We start from the raw sequence: 14,351 nt of genomic DNA on the forward strand, positions 1-14,351 counted from the left end.
ATCTGAAGGGAAGGGCTATCTTGTCTCCTCAGCACTTAGAGGGATCCAGAATGTCAAAAATGTTACGCAAATACTGGGAACAAGTGAATGCCATTTAGATTTCTTCCCTGCCCGCCTCCCTGTGGCAACAAGTAGTTTTTGTTTGTTTGTTCATTTGTTTTTAAGGAATGGGTAGAATTCCTAGAATTTGGCCATTCTTCCTGTGTTGGTGAAAACTCTTCATTGTGTCTCCCAAGGCTGGAGGGAATGTGTCTTTGTCCCAGTTCCAGAGTCAGATCTGTGGGGCACAGGGTGGCAGTGGCACTCCTAGCACTCAGGAGGCGGAGGTAGGCCAGCTTGATATACAGAGCGAGCTCCAGGACAGCTAGGGCTACACAGAGAAAACCTGTCTCAGAAAAAGAGATCCAAGCTAAGCCAAGTGGATGCTCCTGAGGAAGGAATCTTGGGGACAGTGGCCCTGACAAGGCTTTTTCTCAACCAGGCCCTAGCCTTGACCACTGCTGCCCATTGTCTGTTGGCCCAGTGAATTTGGGACCCCCCTCCTCACATCAGCACTTTTTGGTTTGAAGTGTGCAACCAAGGAAGTTCAGTCCCTGAAAAGAATTAGCTGATGAAGAAATGCAGGCAGCCTAGGAGGATCAAAGCAGGGGGCACACAGGTGGACAGGGGCTCACCTAGAACCTTCTCTGAGCTGTGCACCTGCATGGCCTGCTGCAGGGCCAGAGGCCCCGCATTTGCCAGGGGCCCCGCTCCACACAGCACTCAGGTTCTGGATCAGCTCCTGCAGCTCTTGCCCTCTGTATAATCCTTTCCTGCCTCTGCTTTAGACTTCCCTGCCCTGAGACGGAGTGGCCTCTCCTGAGCCCTTTAGGGGAGCCTTCTCCCGGCCCGGCCCTCGGGAGATCCCACAACCACTGCTGCTTCCCCACTCCAGCAAACAGCAGTGTCTCTGCACTCCTACAGCCACAATTCTCCCTCCCTCCCTCCCTCCCTCAGACCCCTGATTCCAGGTCTTGACACTTCTGCCTTTTCTGGAGAAGGCTGCACTCCAGCACATACAGTTCCTCCTGGAGAGTTAGCCGCCTTCTCTCAGGCTCCTGGGCCTGATCCATCCTCCCTCCACTCTGCAGGAATGTGACCTTCCTTCCAATACACTATCAGTTCCCTCCTTTGCTGAAAATTCTTTCAGGGTGGAGGTGGAGGTACTGGTGAGATGGCGCAACAGTTAAGAGCCAGCACCCACATGGCAGTTCACAGCCATCTGTAGCTCCAGCATCAGTGTCGGCAGTCTTCTGAGCTCTTTGAGAACTACGCATACACATGGCATACATACATGATGCAGGCCCAACACTCATGCACATAAAATTAACCCTTGTTGCCCTTGATATGTTGAAGCAGCCCAGGGCCTCTGTGCTTACTCGCCCCACCACCTCTCCCAGACTCTGCCCTGTTGCCTGCACACTCCCACACATCTGCACCTCCTAAAAGTGTGCAGCCATCTGAGCTTATGCTGCACGTCAGCTTCAGAGTTTCCTGTAAAGGCAAGGGTGGCTCTGGCGGCTGGAAGGCTGGGACTGAAGTTTGTGCAGATAAGGCAGGAGGGGCAGTCCAGGTACAGGACTCTGGCTGCTGGGCCTGGACCCCTATGACCTTAGGTTTGAAAGATACGGACTTGGAAAGCAGAGCACAAAAGTCAGCAAGGCGCCTGGGTCAGAGGCAGGACTGCCTGAGAATGCCAAGGGCATCAGAGGGTCTGCAGTCTGCACCTGCGCAGTCGGCTTTGAAGTGAGAGGAGCTATTTTGGGGCTGATTGTGAAACTTCAACACTTCATCCTTCCTATTTCACTTCTGTCTTCTTTGCGGAGAGAAGAATGACTTTATATATGGAATGAAGTGGCTGGAGGAGGCTGAAGTCTTAGTGTGGAAGTGACATGTGACAGCTCTGACAGTGTGGAGTGAGGATCAGCTCTCTGCTTTCCCCCTGACACATGCACTCGTGTGCATGCGCACACGCGTGCACACACATATCCCACCACTGTACTGGGGGGTGTGCAGGTGGGGCTCCTGGCCCTTCATTGGGAGGTTCTGGAAGACAAGGCCCCTTGACCTCATTCCTAAGGATTATGGGTAAGCATATGCTTGGAAAAGGAAGCCCTGGTGTCCAGGTGTCCTTGGAATAAGTGGCCCCACACATGCTCCAGGCGGGACTGTGGAATGTGTGTCTGGTGATTCTTAGGGCATTTGATAAAGCTGTCATCACACCCTGGGGACATCAGAGAAGCTAATGATTCCACCTGCAGGGCAGCCTCCCGTGGCTGCCTAGTTCACATCTGGAGCAAAACCAGTGCCTCAAATGAGACAATTAGTGGAACAATGGTCATATTCACAGACAACATGGATATGACTGACAGCAAATTGTAGATTCCAGAAGATCTCAGCCGACTGTAATGATGGGCTGAATCAGAAAGACAGGCCATGCTGCACAGTTAAGAATGGGGTCTGAGAAATGGGCTCTGACAGGAAGACGTGTGGAAAAAAAGAAAGAAAAGACTTGGATTCAATCTATTAACTGCTTTGATCCCCATGGCTGCCAAGAAGATGAGCACCCGCCCCTGGTCCTCTGAGGAGAACAGCTCAATTGATAGGAAGCGCAGACAACCTGGGGGTCTTCTGAGGACACGAAGGAAAATGGTCAGAAAGATGGAAAAGTGAGGCTGTTGGGCCTGCGGTAGAGAGAGCCACCTGAGTGCAGCCAATGTCTTCAGGGTGAGGAGGCTCTGCCCACCGCCCGCTCCAAGAGCACAGAGCCACAAGGGCAGGTTTTGGCAGCATCTAGGAAGCACTCCCTTTGTTTACCAGTGAGAGGGCCGGACCAGCTTGGCAGGCTGATGTTGCCCTTTTGTGACTGAAGTGACCCCTTGGGGGAAGAAGCAGGGCCATTAAAGGATGCCTGTGACTACATAAGCGGTAGAACGGGTTGGGAAGTGTGGCTTTGTCTTCAGTGTCCATTGCCTGTAGGTGCCATTTGGTTTACTTACAATTATGCGTGAAGGAAAGGCTATGTGTCATAGATGGGCCCTCAGAGACTTGCAGGGGATCTTGTGTTTACCATCTGCGTACTACCACTCAGCCTCTGGACAGAATGTCACCTGGTCTCCAGAAGTCCCCTTAGGCCCCTCTCAGTCATCCCTCCTTCAGAGGAGACCACTTTCTGGTGATCTTCCATCTTACTGGCTTGCTGGCAGTTTCTGAAAACTGCTGGCAATGAGCCCATGCAGCAAGTTCCCGTGAGGCTGGCCCTGTGTTCCCACACATCCTGTTGCCAGGCCGTCCATTGCCTCGGTCAGTGGCCACAATAGTCCTCAGTTCGAGTCCACAGTGTACATGCTTTCTTCTCCACTCCCAAGATTGTACAAACGCATGTGGAGATAACCAGGCTGCATGATGGCCGTGGGCCTGCACATGCAGAACCAGAGTACAAGTGTCTGGACAGACTCCACAAGCTGCTAAGCTCACAGCTGGTTCTTCCTGCCTGGGGAACATAACACTCACATTCAAGATGATTCCCATCAGGGACCAAGGAGCCAGTGGTGTGACAGGTGTCTGTAGCCCTGGAGGTGTAGGCCATGCCACACACTATGCAGCAAGCTGTCAGGCAGCATTTCCATAGAGGAGCAGGCAGAGGCTGCCGCATCCTGAGCTGCCCTGGACACAATCTGAAAAGGAAGCTCAGACCTCTGGCCAGGTGCCTGGTAGCCTTTTAGGGCAGTTCAGTCTCAGCTGGGCCTAGTTCCCTTCTGAGGGAGTGAAGAAAGAGCACTAGGGCGGGTGCTGTACTGGTCTGTATCTTTGTCCAGTGGTGCACACTTTTGCTTTCCTGGCTGCTCCAGCACCCTGTGAGGACTGCCCAGACAGTGGTAATCTGAAAGCAAACTACGGGAGCCCTCTGTTGGCCCTAGGTTTAGAAAAGGACATTGTTTACTAATTTTCTAGTGCCTTGGGCACCTCTGCGTGCTGATCCAGTGTCCTGGTCTTACAGAGGCCTCTTGGAGGTGGGCGGGACAAAGAGCAAGGCTGGCCTGGCCTGGTCTGGCCTGAGTACAGTGTTGGAACCTATTGCCTTATATGACATCTGTTGGGATGGCTCCAGTGGCTTCTGCATCTTTCGTTGCTTGCTCAGTTTGAGTTCTGGAAAAGCTTTGCCAGGTAGTGTAAGGCAACTTCTGTGGAAAAAGAGCCCACAGCTTGGGCAGGGCCCTCTGCTTGCCCCCAGCACAGCTGTGGTCCCCTCCACACTTCCCGCGCGTCAAATTAAAAAGCAGCTGCATCTGTCCCTGCCGCCTGCCCCACCCCCACCCCCTGTCCATGTGTGTCAGTGAGACTGGGAAGTCAGGAAGGCTGTGGCAGCAGACAGGCAGTGCCGGCATGTGAGGCCTTGCATCTGCGCACCCCCTCACTGTTGCCCGCTGATTTTTCTTTTTTCTAGACTGCAGCCCTGATGTGACCTCCACCACACCCCGCACACTCACCCACCTCTTCCCTTCTGGATCCACCCCCAGTACTGCCATGAGGCCTGCCAGCTCTGGCCCTCTCCCTAGCCAGCCCCTCCCCACTCTGTGGGCCTTGGTGTGTGGGGGGATTAATGAAGCCCAGATGCAGGACTCCTGAGCCTGGCAGCAGCAGCCTGGAGGAGCCGTTTACCTCCCACTGTGTCCGGGCCCAGCTGCTCCTGGATCCCAGGAGCAGGGACAGCTGGAAAGCAGGTCCTTGGTACAGCTAGCCTAGCAGAGGGTGGAGTGTGAGATGAAGAGGAAGCTGGAGTTCAGGGCGAGCCTTGAGTGTGGACCGTGGAGGCTCAAGATAGGGGCGTCTCACCGTCCTGTGGCTCAGCTGGGATGGAAGCTCTGGGAACCCCCAGCATACTTCTGCACAGAGAGGTCCAGGTTAAAGCCAAACAGAATTCCATTTTCCTAGGCAAAATTAGGGGGGTAGCTAGATGCAATAAAACTACAATGCAAAACAGCATTTAAATTTTTTTTTAAAAACAAATGTAAAACCAAAAAGGTTCCTTATCTGAAATTTGTACTTAACGGGGCATTCTATATTTTAATTTGCTAAACCTGACAAGCATAAGTCCCTTCCAGCCAATTCACATTTTGGTACAATAGTCTATTGAACCACAATGCACAGGCCACTGAGCATGTGATGCAGTGGAGTTTTCACAAGTCACACGTGAAGTCAGGTGGCACAGGAAGTACAGCTTGAGTAGGCCCCAGGGTCACCAGGCCCCTCACCACCTCCATCCATGTAAATGATCACACTGATCCTTTTGCCCTTGTCATCTACACCCAGAGTGAAGATGGCATGTGGAGGTAGCTGTGTAGATATGATCCCAATCCCGTCAGTTTCCTGGGGTGCTTCCTGAGTCCCTCCCTCTTGTACCTGTGAACACAGGGAGAGGGACTGCAGAGTCCCGGGGCAGGTGGATGTGTGGACTGCAGAGTCCCGGGGCAGGTGGATGTGTGTCCTCAGTAAATCTCTGTGGTCCGAACAGACCATGTCCCTTTCTACAGGTGTATGAGCACCACGTGGTCCTCCACCCTGCTCAGAGTAGCCGTGTTTCTTTTCTACCATAGCCCTTCAGATGTGTGTGCCTGGCCTGTTGCTCTTCTGTTCAATCAAGAACCTCCTGCTTTGTTGGTTCTTCTGATTTTTCTGACTACTACTTAAGAAGAGTCAACAAAGCCTGCAGAGCTCTGGCCGGGTGTCTGCAGCTTCCTGGAAGCTTGGAGGAGGTCTGCCTCAGCACTCCATGGCTAAGGCAAGTGTGGCCTTGGGAGCTTTGCTCCAGAGCCAGCAGTACCAGCTGCAGTGGCCAGCCTTAGTCCTGTCTCCCAGCACCTACCACATCCCACCTCTGGTCTTTTTGGTCCTTGTAGTGTCTTTCCAGGAATATGGCTGAGGGCACCTGTCCCTCCAAGCACTGTTACTGGAAGCTTTGTCTCTACTTCTAAGAATCCAGCTGCGGACCACATTTCCCATCAGGCTTTAACTTTTTTTTTTTTTTTTTTTTTTTGACAGGGTCTCTGTGTAGCCTTGGCTGTCCTGGACTCACTATGTAAACCAGGCTGGCCTTGAACTCACAGTGATCCACCTGCCTCTGCCTCTCAAGTGCTGGGATTAAAGGCGTGCGCCACCATGCCCGGCCAGGCTTTAACTTTCAGGCTTTCCTTTGCTTTCTCTCATGGTAGCTTTCCTTCCTCTCTAAAATTTTACTCCCTGTAGCATCTGAACCGCAACTGGGATCCACTCTGAGGGTTACTCAACACCATGCAGTGGCCACACACAAGACAAGACAAAACAAAACAATAAAGTCTGGTCTCAAAGGCATGCCTGGCATGCTGAAGGCCCAGGGTCCATCCTTGTCAGAGTAAATGAATCAATCTGTTGACAGGCCTAAATGCCTGGGGATCAATGTTTGGAGGTACTAGAGGGACATGCTGCAATCTCCCCAGCAAGGCTGGGCGATTCAATAGAGTAGTGGCTTGAGAGTTTGGCCTGAGGAGGAGTGTGTCCTGTCACCTTAGCCTCAGGGATCCCAGGACAAGTTTCAGCCTCATCCTCTGGTCTCCTCTTCCTTCCTTTCTTCTTTATTCATCCAAGTGCTTAAGGACCCCAGGACCCATGCAGCAATATCTGAAGTCCCACCGGGGCCTTCATTCCTGACCAGAAGCCGGCTCAGTCCTGAGTAAGCGCTAACTAAGCATTACCTTATAGCTGGCCTCAGACGCCCAGCTCTGTTGAATGAAGCAGCAGGCCTGGGCCTTAGCACAAGCAGCTAGCGGAGCCAATGGTCTAGGAGCTGGGCTGCCTGCTTCAGGCACAGCTGGCTCCAGGCATCCCTGGGCCTCTGTCTCCCTTGCTCTCTTTGCTGGCCTCCCTGAAGTCTTTCCCGCTAGGAGACAGGAGGACAAACAGTACTATAAGGTGCACATTAGCTGTCCCTCAAGGAAGTTAGACTCCCCTAACTGTCCAACTAAACCCAAAAGCTACTGTAAAGGTTGAGCCACTCTGAGGTCCATCCTGGGAGCCTGGACTGGGCTGGCATGGTAGGAGGAGAATCCCAAAGGAAAGTTCTCTGAATAGTGGGTGAGAAAAACAAAACAAAGCAATAAAGTCCAGTCTCAGGAGGTACTCACCCACCCTGACTGAGGTCCTTTGAAACGTGAGAGTCAGTGCCCTGGGCAGCACAAAGAGGTGAGAGAAGGGGTGTGGTTTTCTTCTGGTTGCCTTTCCCCTCTATTTGCATGTGTTCCTCCCTAGTGGTTTCATCCCCTCCATCACTTCATTGCCTTGTTTAAGGTTCACTCCCCAGGGCCTCCTGCATGCTGTGCTCCACCACAGCCACACCTGGCCTTGTCTATCTGTGCGTTACTTGTTACGCACAGGTAGGAATGTTGGTCCATTTTTTTTAGTAGACCCTTCACCCTACAAATGCACAGAAACATACAGATCTGAAAGGGTTTCAACGCCAAAGAAAAATGTGCTCTCCTCTCTCGGATAGCCTGTCATTCCCCCACGCTTTCCGGACCGATCAGAGGCCTCTGGCTTCCAGCCCACCCCACTCAAGCTCTCTTGCTCTTCTCTCCCAGGCAGCTTAGAAGCCAGCTGAGCCTCATGGTTATTGCCCGGATGCTGGGTCAGCAAGAGGCACTTCCTCTCTGGGGAGAGAAGACACAGGTGAGTCCGCCTCAGCAGGACCAGGAGGGCCTCTGGTGGGCCACAGCCCCTCTCCCTATAACCCACTTGCACCTGAGCTATAATCAGAGAGGTCATCCTCAGACCTCAACTAGCTCGGAATGCTGTACTCAAATGTGTTTGTCCAACAGTTACTGGCGCCAGGGGCATAGTGCAGTGGTAGAGCACTGGTTCTGTTATCAGCATGGCAAGAAATCAGTGTTGTGAGCCCTGTTTCCAGCTGCCAGGGAGACTGAGGCCGGAAGATACTTGAGCCTGGAAGTTAATTGGCTAGGCGGGTGTGGTGGCTCATACCTTTAATCCCAACACTTTAATTCTAGCACTCTAAAAAAAAGTACTGTTTGCCCAGCTACTAAGTCTTAGGCACTGGGGATTGATCAGATTTGTGAGTTTGGAGCTTGTATTACAGTTGGTAAAATAGACATAACAAAATTATTTCAACTTTTTGTGTGTGCCAGTTTTTAGTTTAGTTTATTTATTTAGTTTATTTTTATTTATTTAGTTTAGTTTAGTTTAGTTTTATTTAGCCACAGTCTTCCAGCTTCTCCAGCCTCAGCCTCCAGAGTGTTAGAATTACAGTCACCAGCCACCAGCCCGGCGTGGTGGCGCACGCCTGTAATCCCAGCCCTCAGGAGGCAGAGGCAGGTGCATTTCTGTGAGTTCAAGGCCAGCCTAGTTTACAAAGTGAGTCCAGGACAGCCAGGGCTATTACAACACACAGAATCCCTGTCTCGAAAAGCCTAAAAATAAACAAACACATGCCCCCAGCCCAGCTTCATCTTAAGTGGTGGTGTTAATATTTTTATTCTTTGAGGATTTCATACATGCATGCAGCATAGTTACCCTCCTGGTCTTTCCCCTAAGGCCTACTAGATGCATCCATTCTCCTCCTGATTGCATGTATAGCCCATTTACAAATGAACGTGGGACCATCCATGGGGCACGGCTTCCCTTCCAGAGCACTGACAGGGACACAGCGGTAGCTCCAAAGTCAAGAGCACTTGTATGTAACAGCTCTGGCTGTCCTGGACTCACCTTTGTAGACCAGGCTGGCCTCGAACTCACAAAAATCCACCTGCCTCTGCCTCCCAAGGGTTGGGATTAAAGACATGTGCTGCCACCACCCAACTGCTTGTTGCTCTTATAGAGGAGCAGAGCTCAGTTCCCATCAGCTGAGCCCTTCCCACTCATCACTTCGCAAGCCCTGGTTCCATGACTTTGTATAGACAGAACAATAAAGACAGAAAGAAAATATTACTAAAGCTGCTCCTACCAGAGGGCCCTGTCCCAGGGTTAGGCATCCAGGGCCAGCAGAGATGAGGCCTGGTTCTTTCCCACTCCCCTCCTCTCTGAGCAGCTCTGCTACTGTCTGTTAGCTCAGAGGCCCCTGGCCCTGGACGACTTGCTGTTTCAGGTATACAGGCAAAGGCCCGCCCAGCACATCCTCAAGCCAGGCAGTGCAAGAGCCAAATCCAAGCTTTTGTGAGGGAGCTAAAGTTGGAAGGAAGGGGCTGGGCCTGGCTCTTTTTTTCTTTTGTTTTGGTTTTTGGTTTTTGGTTTTTCAAGACAAAGTTCTCTGTGTAGCCTTGACTGTCCTGGACTTGCTGTGTAGACCAGGCTGAGCTTGAACTCACAGTGATCTGCCTGCCTCTGCCTCTGCCTCCTAAATGCTGGGATTAAAGGTGTGTGCCACCACCACCTGGCTGTTTTTGTTTGTTTGTTTGTTTTGTTTGTTTTTGTTTTTGTTTTTTGAGATAGGGTTTCTCTTGTAGGTCCTGGCTGTCCTATAGTCACTTTGTAGACCAGGCTGGCCTCAAACTCACAGAGATCTACCTACCTCTGCCTCCCAAGTACTGGGATTAAAGGTTTGTGCCAGCACACCCAGCTGAGCCTGACTCTTGCTTCAGCCTGTCCCCCCAGTCTTTTTTTGGTTAGTTTTGTTTTGTATTTTGTTTTTGTTTTGCTTTGTTTTCTTTGGTTTTTTTCTCTGTGTAGCTCTGGCTGTCCTGGACTCACTTGTAGACCAGACTGGCCTCGAACTCACAGAGATCCACCTGCCTCTGCCTCCCGAGTGCTGGGATTAAAGGTGTCTGCCACCACCAACCGGCCCTCCCCCCAGTCTTGAACACTTTTGTCTTAGCATGGCAAGAGGGCTTAGCATGACAAAAGCATGTCAGTCTTACTCTGATTGACAGGTCATTTCAAGGAGACCTACTGGCCTTGTCTGTTACCATCCCTTGCTTGCTAGTATTGGTGTAGCCTTCCCTACACTCCTGTTCTCTGACAGAATCTGGGGTGCTGAGAATTGGAAATCAGTAGTGTTGCTTGCAGTCCATTGTCCCTCAGTCCAGCGCCTGGCCCACACCAGGAAGGCAGTGTAAATACTTGTGGGGTAAATAAACAGCCAAGTGAGTGTCAGGGTACCAAGGAGGGGATGATCTTCGGGCAGTCATCAGGAGATGATCCCAGTGAGGCAGGACGAAAGATTAGGAAGTTAGGAGCAGGAACAGCTGGGATTGTGTTGCCATGGCAGCCTGATATGAAGGCTTTGCCTCTGGCCAGAGGCACTCACTGAGCCCCTAAAGAGAACTGACAAGAGAAGGAGCAAAGTCAGGACTCGGGAGGGGAGGTCCCTGGAGCCTCTTACTCAGAAGCTGTGTTAGCAGTGACCCAACGGCGAGACCACTTCAAGGCCTGTAGTTTTTCTTGGTCTGAGTCTGTGCAGGAAGAGTGAGGGGAGCCACAGGGATGGAGGCAAGGTCTGTGTGCTGCCCCATTAGTCAGGGAGCTAGCTCAGGAGGGCTCTGCAACAACCAAGAATCCAGGATCACAAGGCCTGGGAGGCAAGTGGAGCGGCAGGCACTCTGCTTCTCGATTGTGTACGTGTCTGCTCCTTAGACACTGACTAGACAATTCATATCCTAGGCTCAGCTCAGACACCACGTGTGGCCAAACCAGACAACTCCTGAGGAGGGTGAGCTGTGACCTGAGTGACTAACATTGCCTGCAGGCCGGCTCTGGACGTCTTAGAGGATGAGTCCATGCTTGCTGGATGTACTGCCTGTAGGAGAAAGAGTGCGAATCACAGGCCAGGAAGGCCCAGCCACTGTGCTTAGGCACTGCTGCCCTCCTCATCCTGGTGTCTGGTCACCAGGCACTCTCCTTCACAGGCTGGCCTGTTAGACCCATCTTCCTCATACTTGCCTGTCAAAGGACCACTTTGACCCCATACCAGCCATGACACCTCCACACAACCCCTTTCCCAACTTCTCCACACAGCTGGTTCCTGGCTATGTCTTCTCTTCTTGGCCTCCTCTTGGGCTGACCTCACCCAGCAGATGCACACAGTTGTGGCTGTGCACTGGCCCCTCCTTCCACCTATAACAGTTGCATCTACCCTGCAAGCAGCACTCACTGTGTTCTGAATATTGTTCATAGTGCTTGCCTTCCTCAAAGCCTTCTGCTTTATAGATGGGGAAACTGAGTCAGGGAAGCTCCCTGGGGGCTACACAACAGGGAAGGGGTAGAGCCAGGATTAGAATTGTGCTGTTGACCACTCAGCATGCCAGCCCATCCCCTCCAGCCCAGGCCATGGGTTTGGGGCCTTAGACCATTGTGAAGGAGCTTCAGAGTTGACTCATGTAGAAGCAGAGGCCTGGGGTTTGAGGTGAGAGGAATCTCAGTACCTGAGCTGCCCACCCTCTCTCTGTCCCTGTCTCATGCCATAGACTGAGCCCTTGGAGCAGGACAGAGAGAGGCAGGCATGAGGGACAGCAGGGACCTATAATAGTCATAGTCCAAACAAGCCAACAGAGGCACCAAGAAAGAAGTAACATTTGGGTGACCTTCCAGAGAATGACAAGGGCAGTGGAGAAAAATAAAGTCAGAAACGAGAGAAGCAGCAGGTACAGTTGTGTAAGGGTGATGAAGAGAGGACATTTGTGCGCAGAGCTGCAAGAAGCAAGGTTTCCTGGAGGAGTGGGTCACTTCCAGCAGAGGACATAATAGCAAATGCAAAGGCTCCACCGGGCTCAGTGAAGGACATTCAGGTTGGAGGGGAAGCAAAGAGGCAAGAGCAGAGGGCTGAGGGGAGAATACAGCAGGCAGCAGGGCAGCTTTGGTTTTCAGAGGGAGAGGAGAAACAAAAACTGAACTGTAGAAACTTAGAGCTGGCTAGCTGCTGTGTTGAGACTAAACTGTTGTGGGATGAAGTGTGGATGGTGATCCTGTCGTTCTGCAGAGCAATAGGCCTGAGATGACAGTGACAGAGGTGGGTGGTAGCCAGATGCCAGGTCAATTCCCAAGGACAGCCAGCAGAGCCAGGAAGACAGCAGCGGGGAGCTCTCCAGGAGCTAGATGTGAGGAAGGACACAGGCTTTCACCAGCCAGGCAAGATGCAGGTGGAGCAGGTTTGGGAGGAAAGCGTGTACACACACACAGCACAACGTCCAGGCCAGAGGACAGCTCGCAGGAATCGGTCCTGTCCTTTCCTACCACAACGCTGGATCCAGGGATCCAACTTGGGTACTTAGGCTTAGCACAGACCTCCTTCACCTCCAAGCCATTGTTTGGAGGCTTGCCATGAAGCCATTTGGCCTTGAATTTGAGATCCTTCTGCGTCGGCTTCAAAAGTCCTAGGCTTATAAGTGTGTCATGTCTGGCAACAAACCACTTTGGTCAAAGAGACAGGCTTTCTCAATGTAGTCCTAGCTGTCCTGGAACTTGCTATATAGACCAGGCTGGCCTCAGTCTCAGAGATCTGCCCTCTTGCCTCTCAAGTACTGGAATTAAAGGCATGTGCCACCACATCCAGTTTCAAATCATGTCTTGAAATTTGGAAAGTGGGATACAAAAGTTTATGTCTCCTAGGAAGCAGTTAAAGTCCTAACCTGCATTTAGCCATTCAGTTGCCTAATGAATATTTAATAAGCATCAGCCATGTGCCAGGCATGTGCTTGGACTGTGGACACTGCAAGAGACAATGCTGACCTCATAGCCGGAGAGGGGCTGGTAAGAAGTCAGTACACTTAAGCAAATGAGTTTTGTGCCTGGTAGAGGGTAAATGATGCTATAGGGAATATGCAGGGTAAGGGACTGGCAAGGGTGGTAAGCACAGGCGGTGTTGGCTGTGGGTTAGATATGGCAGTGGGCTGGGTACAAGGAGGGAGCAGCTCTGCAACATCTCTCTTCAGAAGCCCCATGAGGGAGGGCCCAGGCTCCAGAGAGCAGTGGCAGGTCACTTGGGACTTCCTGGTGCCTCACAACCACCACTCCTATGCAAACTGGAGCTATTGCCAGGATTTGAGAGCAAGAGCCACATGCTGTGTAGACAGTTGCTCTGCCAGGATCTTCTGCCTCTTCCTGCCAAGAGACTGGCAGGGCCAGTGGAGGCATGTCCTTGGGGTGAGCATCACCTCTTGCCCTGAAGTGTCTGCCCTAATGGGGCCCAGTGTTTGCTGAGTTGGCACTCTGCAGAGGAGCTAGGAGGTGGGGGTGGAGATGGTGCTGGTCTGGTCCTGACCCTCCCTCTACAGGACCTTTATGACTGGAGAAGTCCTAGTCCAGAATGGAGGGTGGCATGTGGGGGCAGGGCCTTACAGGGAAACAAAAGCAAATCTGAGACCAGATTGTGCCCTGACGCACCACCAACCTGCTTTCCTGGAGCAAGAGGAAAAACACAAGCGTGTGCAAGTAAGTTTGGTCTGTGCTTTCCCTGCTAGCCCTGCCCCCAGCTCCTAGAGCAGGGAGGGTCCTGCCTCTGCTGAGGCGGGCCTTCAGTCACTCTGGGGGTGTGGACTTGGAGGCAGGGTGGGGCAGCCCTGTGCTTGCACAGCTGTGAGCCTCCAGCATGCTAAAGGCCAGGGCTGTTTTGAAAATTAGCCCCAGACTCGGAAGGCAATGCCTTGGTGCCGCCCCAGTTGGGGAACCTGTCTCTGCCTAGACCGTCCCCTCTTTTTTGCTGCCTTCTTTCCACTTTGCAGAGAAGGCCTGGCCTCCTTCCAGGAGCCAAAGCCGGCCTGACTCCTAGCCCATCACCCGCCTCTTCCCTGCCAGCTGCTCTCCAGGGCTTCTAAGGTTGAGGGCAGCTGAAGTGCTGAGCAGGTGCTGGTGGGTGAGTCACAAGAGGAAGCCAGGTGTAGTGTGCCACCCGGCTGGGCTCAAGCAGGGAGCTGGGCTGGGGGCTCAGCCCTCTTGCCTGTGGCCACATTGCACCTGCTAGATCTGAGGAGTCGGTCCTCTTGAACTCCTTGTCGCTGCCCCTTCATCCGCATCCTCCCCCCATCCCTGGCATTGCACATGGATGACTTAGAGGGGCTAGGACTGGGGCCTGCCTGCCTCCACCCAGCCATACCCAGCATCTGGGCAGTCCTTGCTGGGGCCCTGTCTAGACTGCCCAACCCCATGTTTGGGATGAGAAGAGGAAAGGGCTAGCTGCAGGTTCCTTCAGAGGGGTTGGGGAAGTTTCTTCAAAGCTAAACAGGAGGTGGAGTGTCTGGTAGATTAACACATGACCAAATCCCTGTGTAGACCTTATAAGAAATCCCCATGTAAACAGACCAGTGTGTTTCTGGGACTGAGAAAACTGAACATAG

General features: G+C 52.4%; 1 protein-coding gene across 5 annotated transcripts in view; it reads left to right on the forward strand.

The window, feature by feature from the left end:
- The window catches only part of Fam178b (family with sequence similarity 178 member B), a 99,351-nt gene that overhangs the window by 67,622 nt on the left and 17,378 nt on the right, over positions 1-14,351 (forward strand). The window contains exons 1-2 of one of the 5 annotated variants that reach the window (XM_051152789.1): positions 4,104-4,206; positions 7,653-7,740. In XM_051152789.1, coding sequence (XP_051008746.1) covers positions 7,678-7,740 — 63 coding nt within the window. In that variant the 5' untranslated portion in view covers positions 4,104-4,206; positions 7,653-7,677. Of the gene's footprint in view, positions 1-4,103; positions 4,207-5,402; positions 5,826-7,652; positions 7,741-10,712; positions 10,834-13,374; positions 13,450-14,351 lie in introns of those variants that run through there. The other 4 variants (XM_051152790.1, XM_051152793.1, XM_051152791.1 and 1 more) reach the window with 4 other exon arrangements.

This window comes from Acomys russatus, chromosome 11, assembly GCF_903995435.1.
Source record: "Acomys russatus chromosome 11, mAcoRus1.1, whole genome shotgun sequence".
NCBI lineage: Eukaryota > Metazoa > Chordata > Mammalia > Rodentia > Muridae > Acomys > Acomys russatus.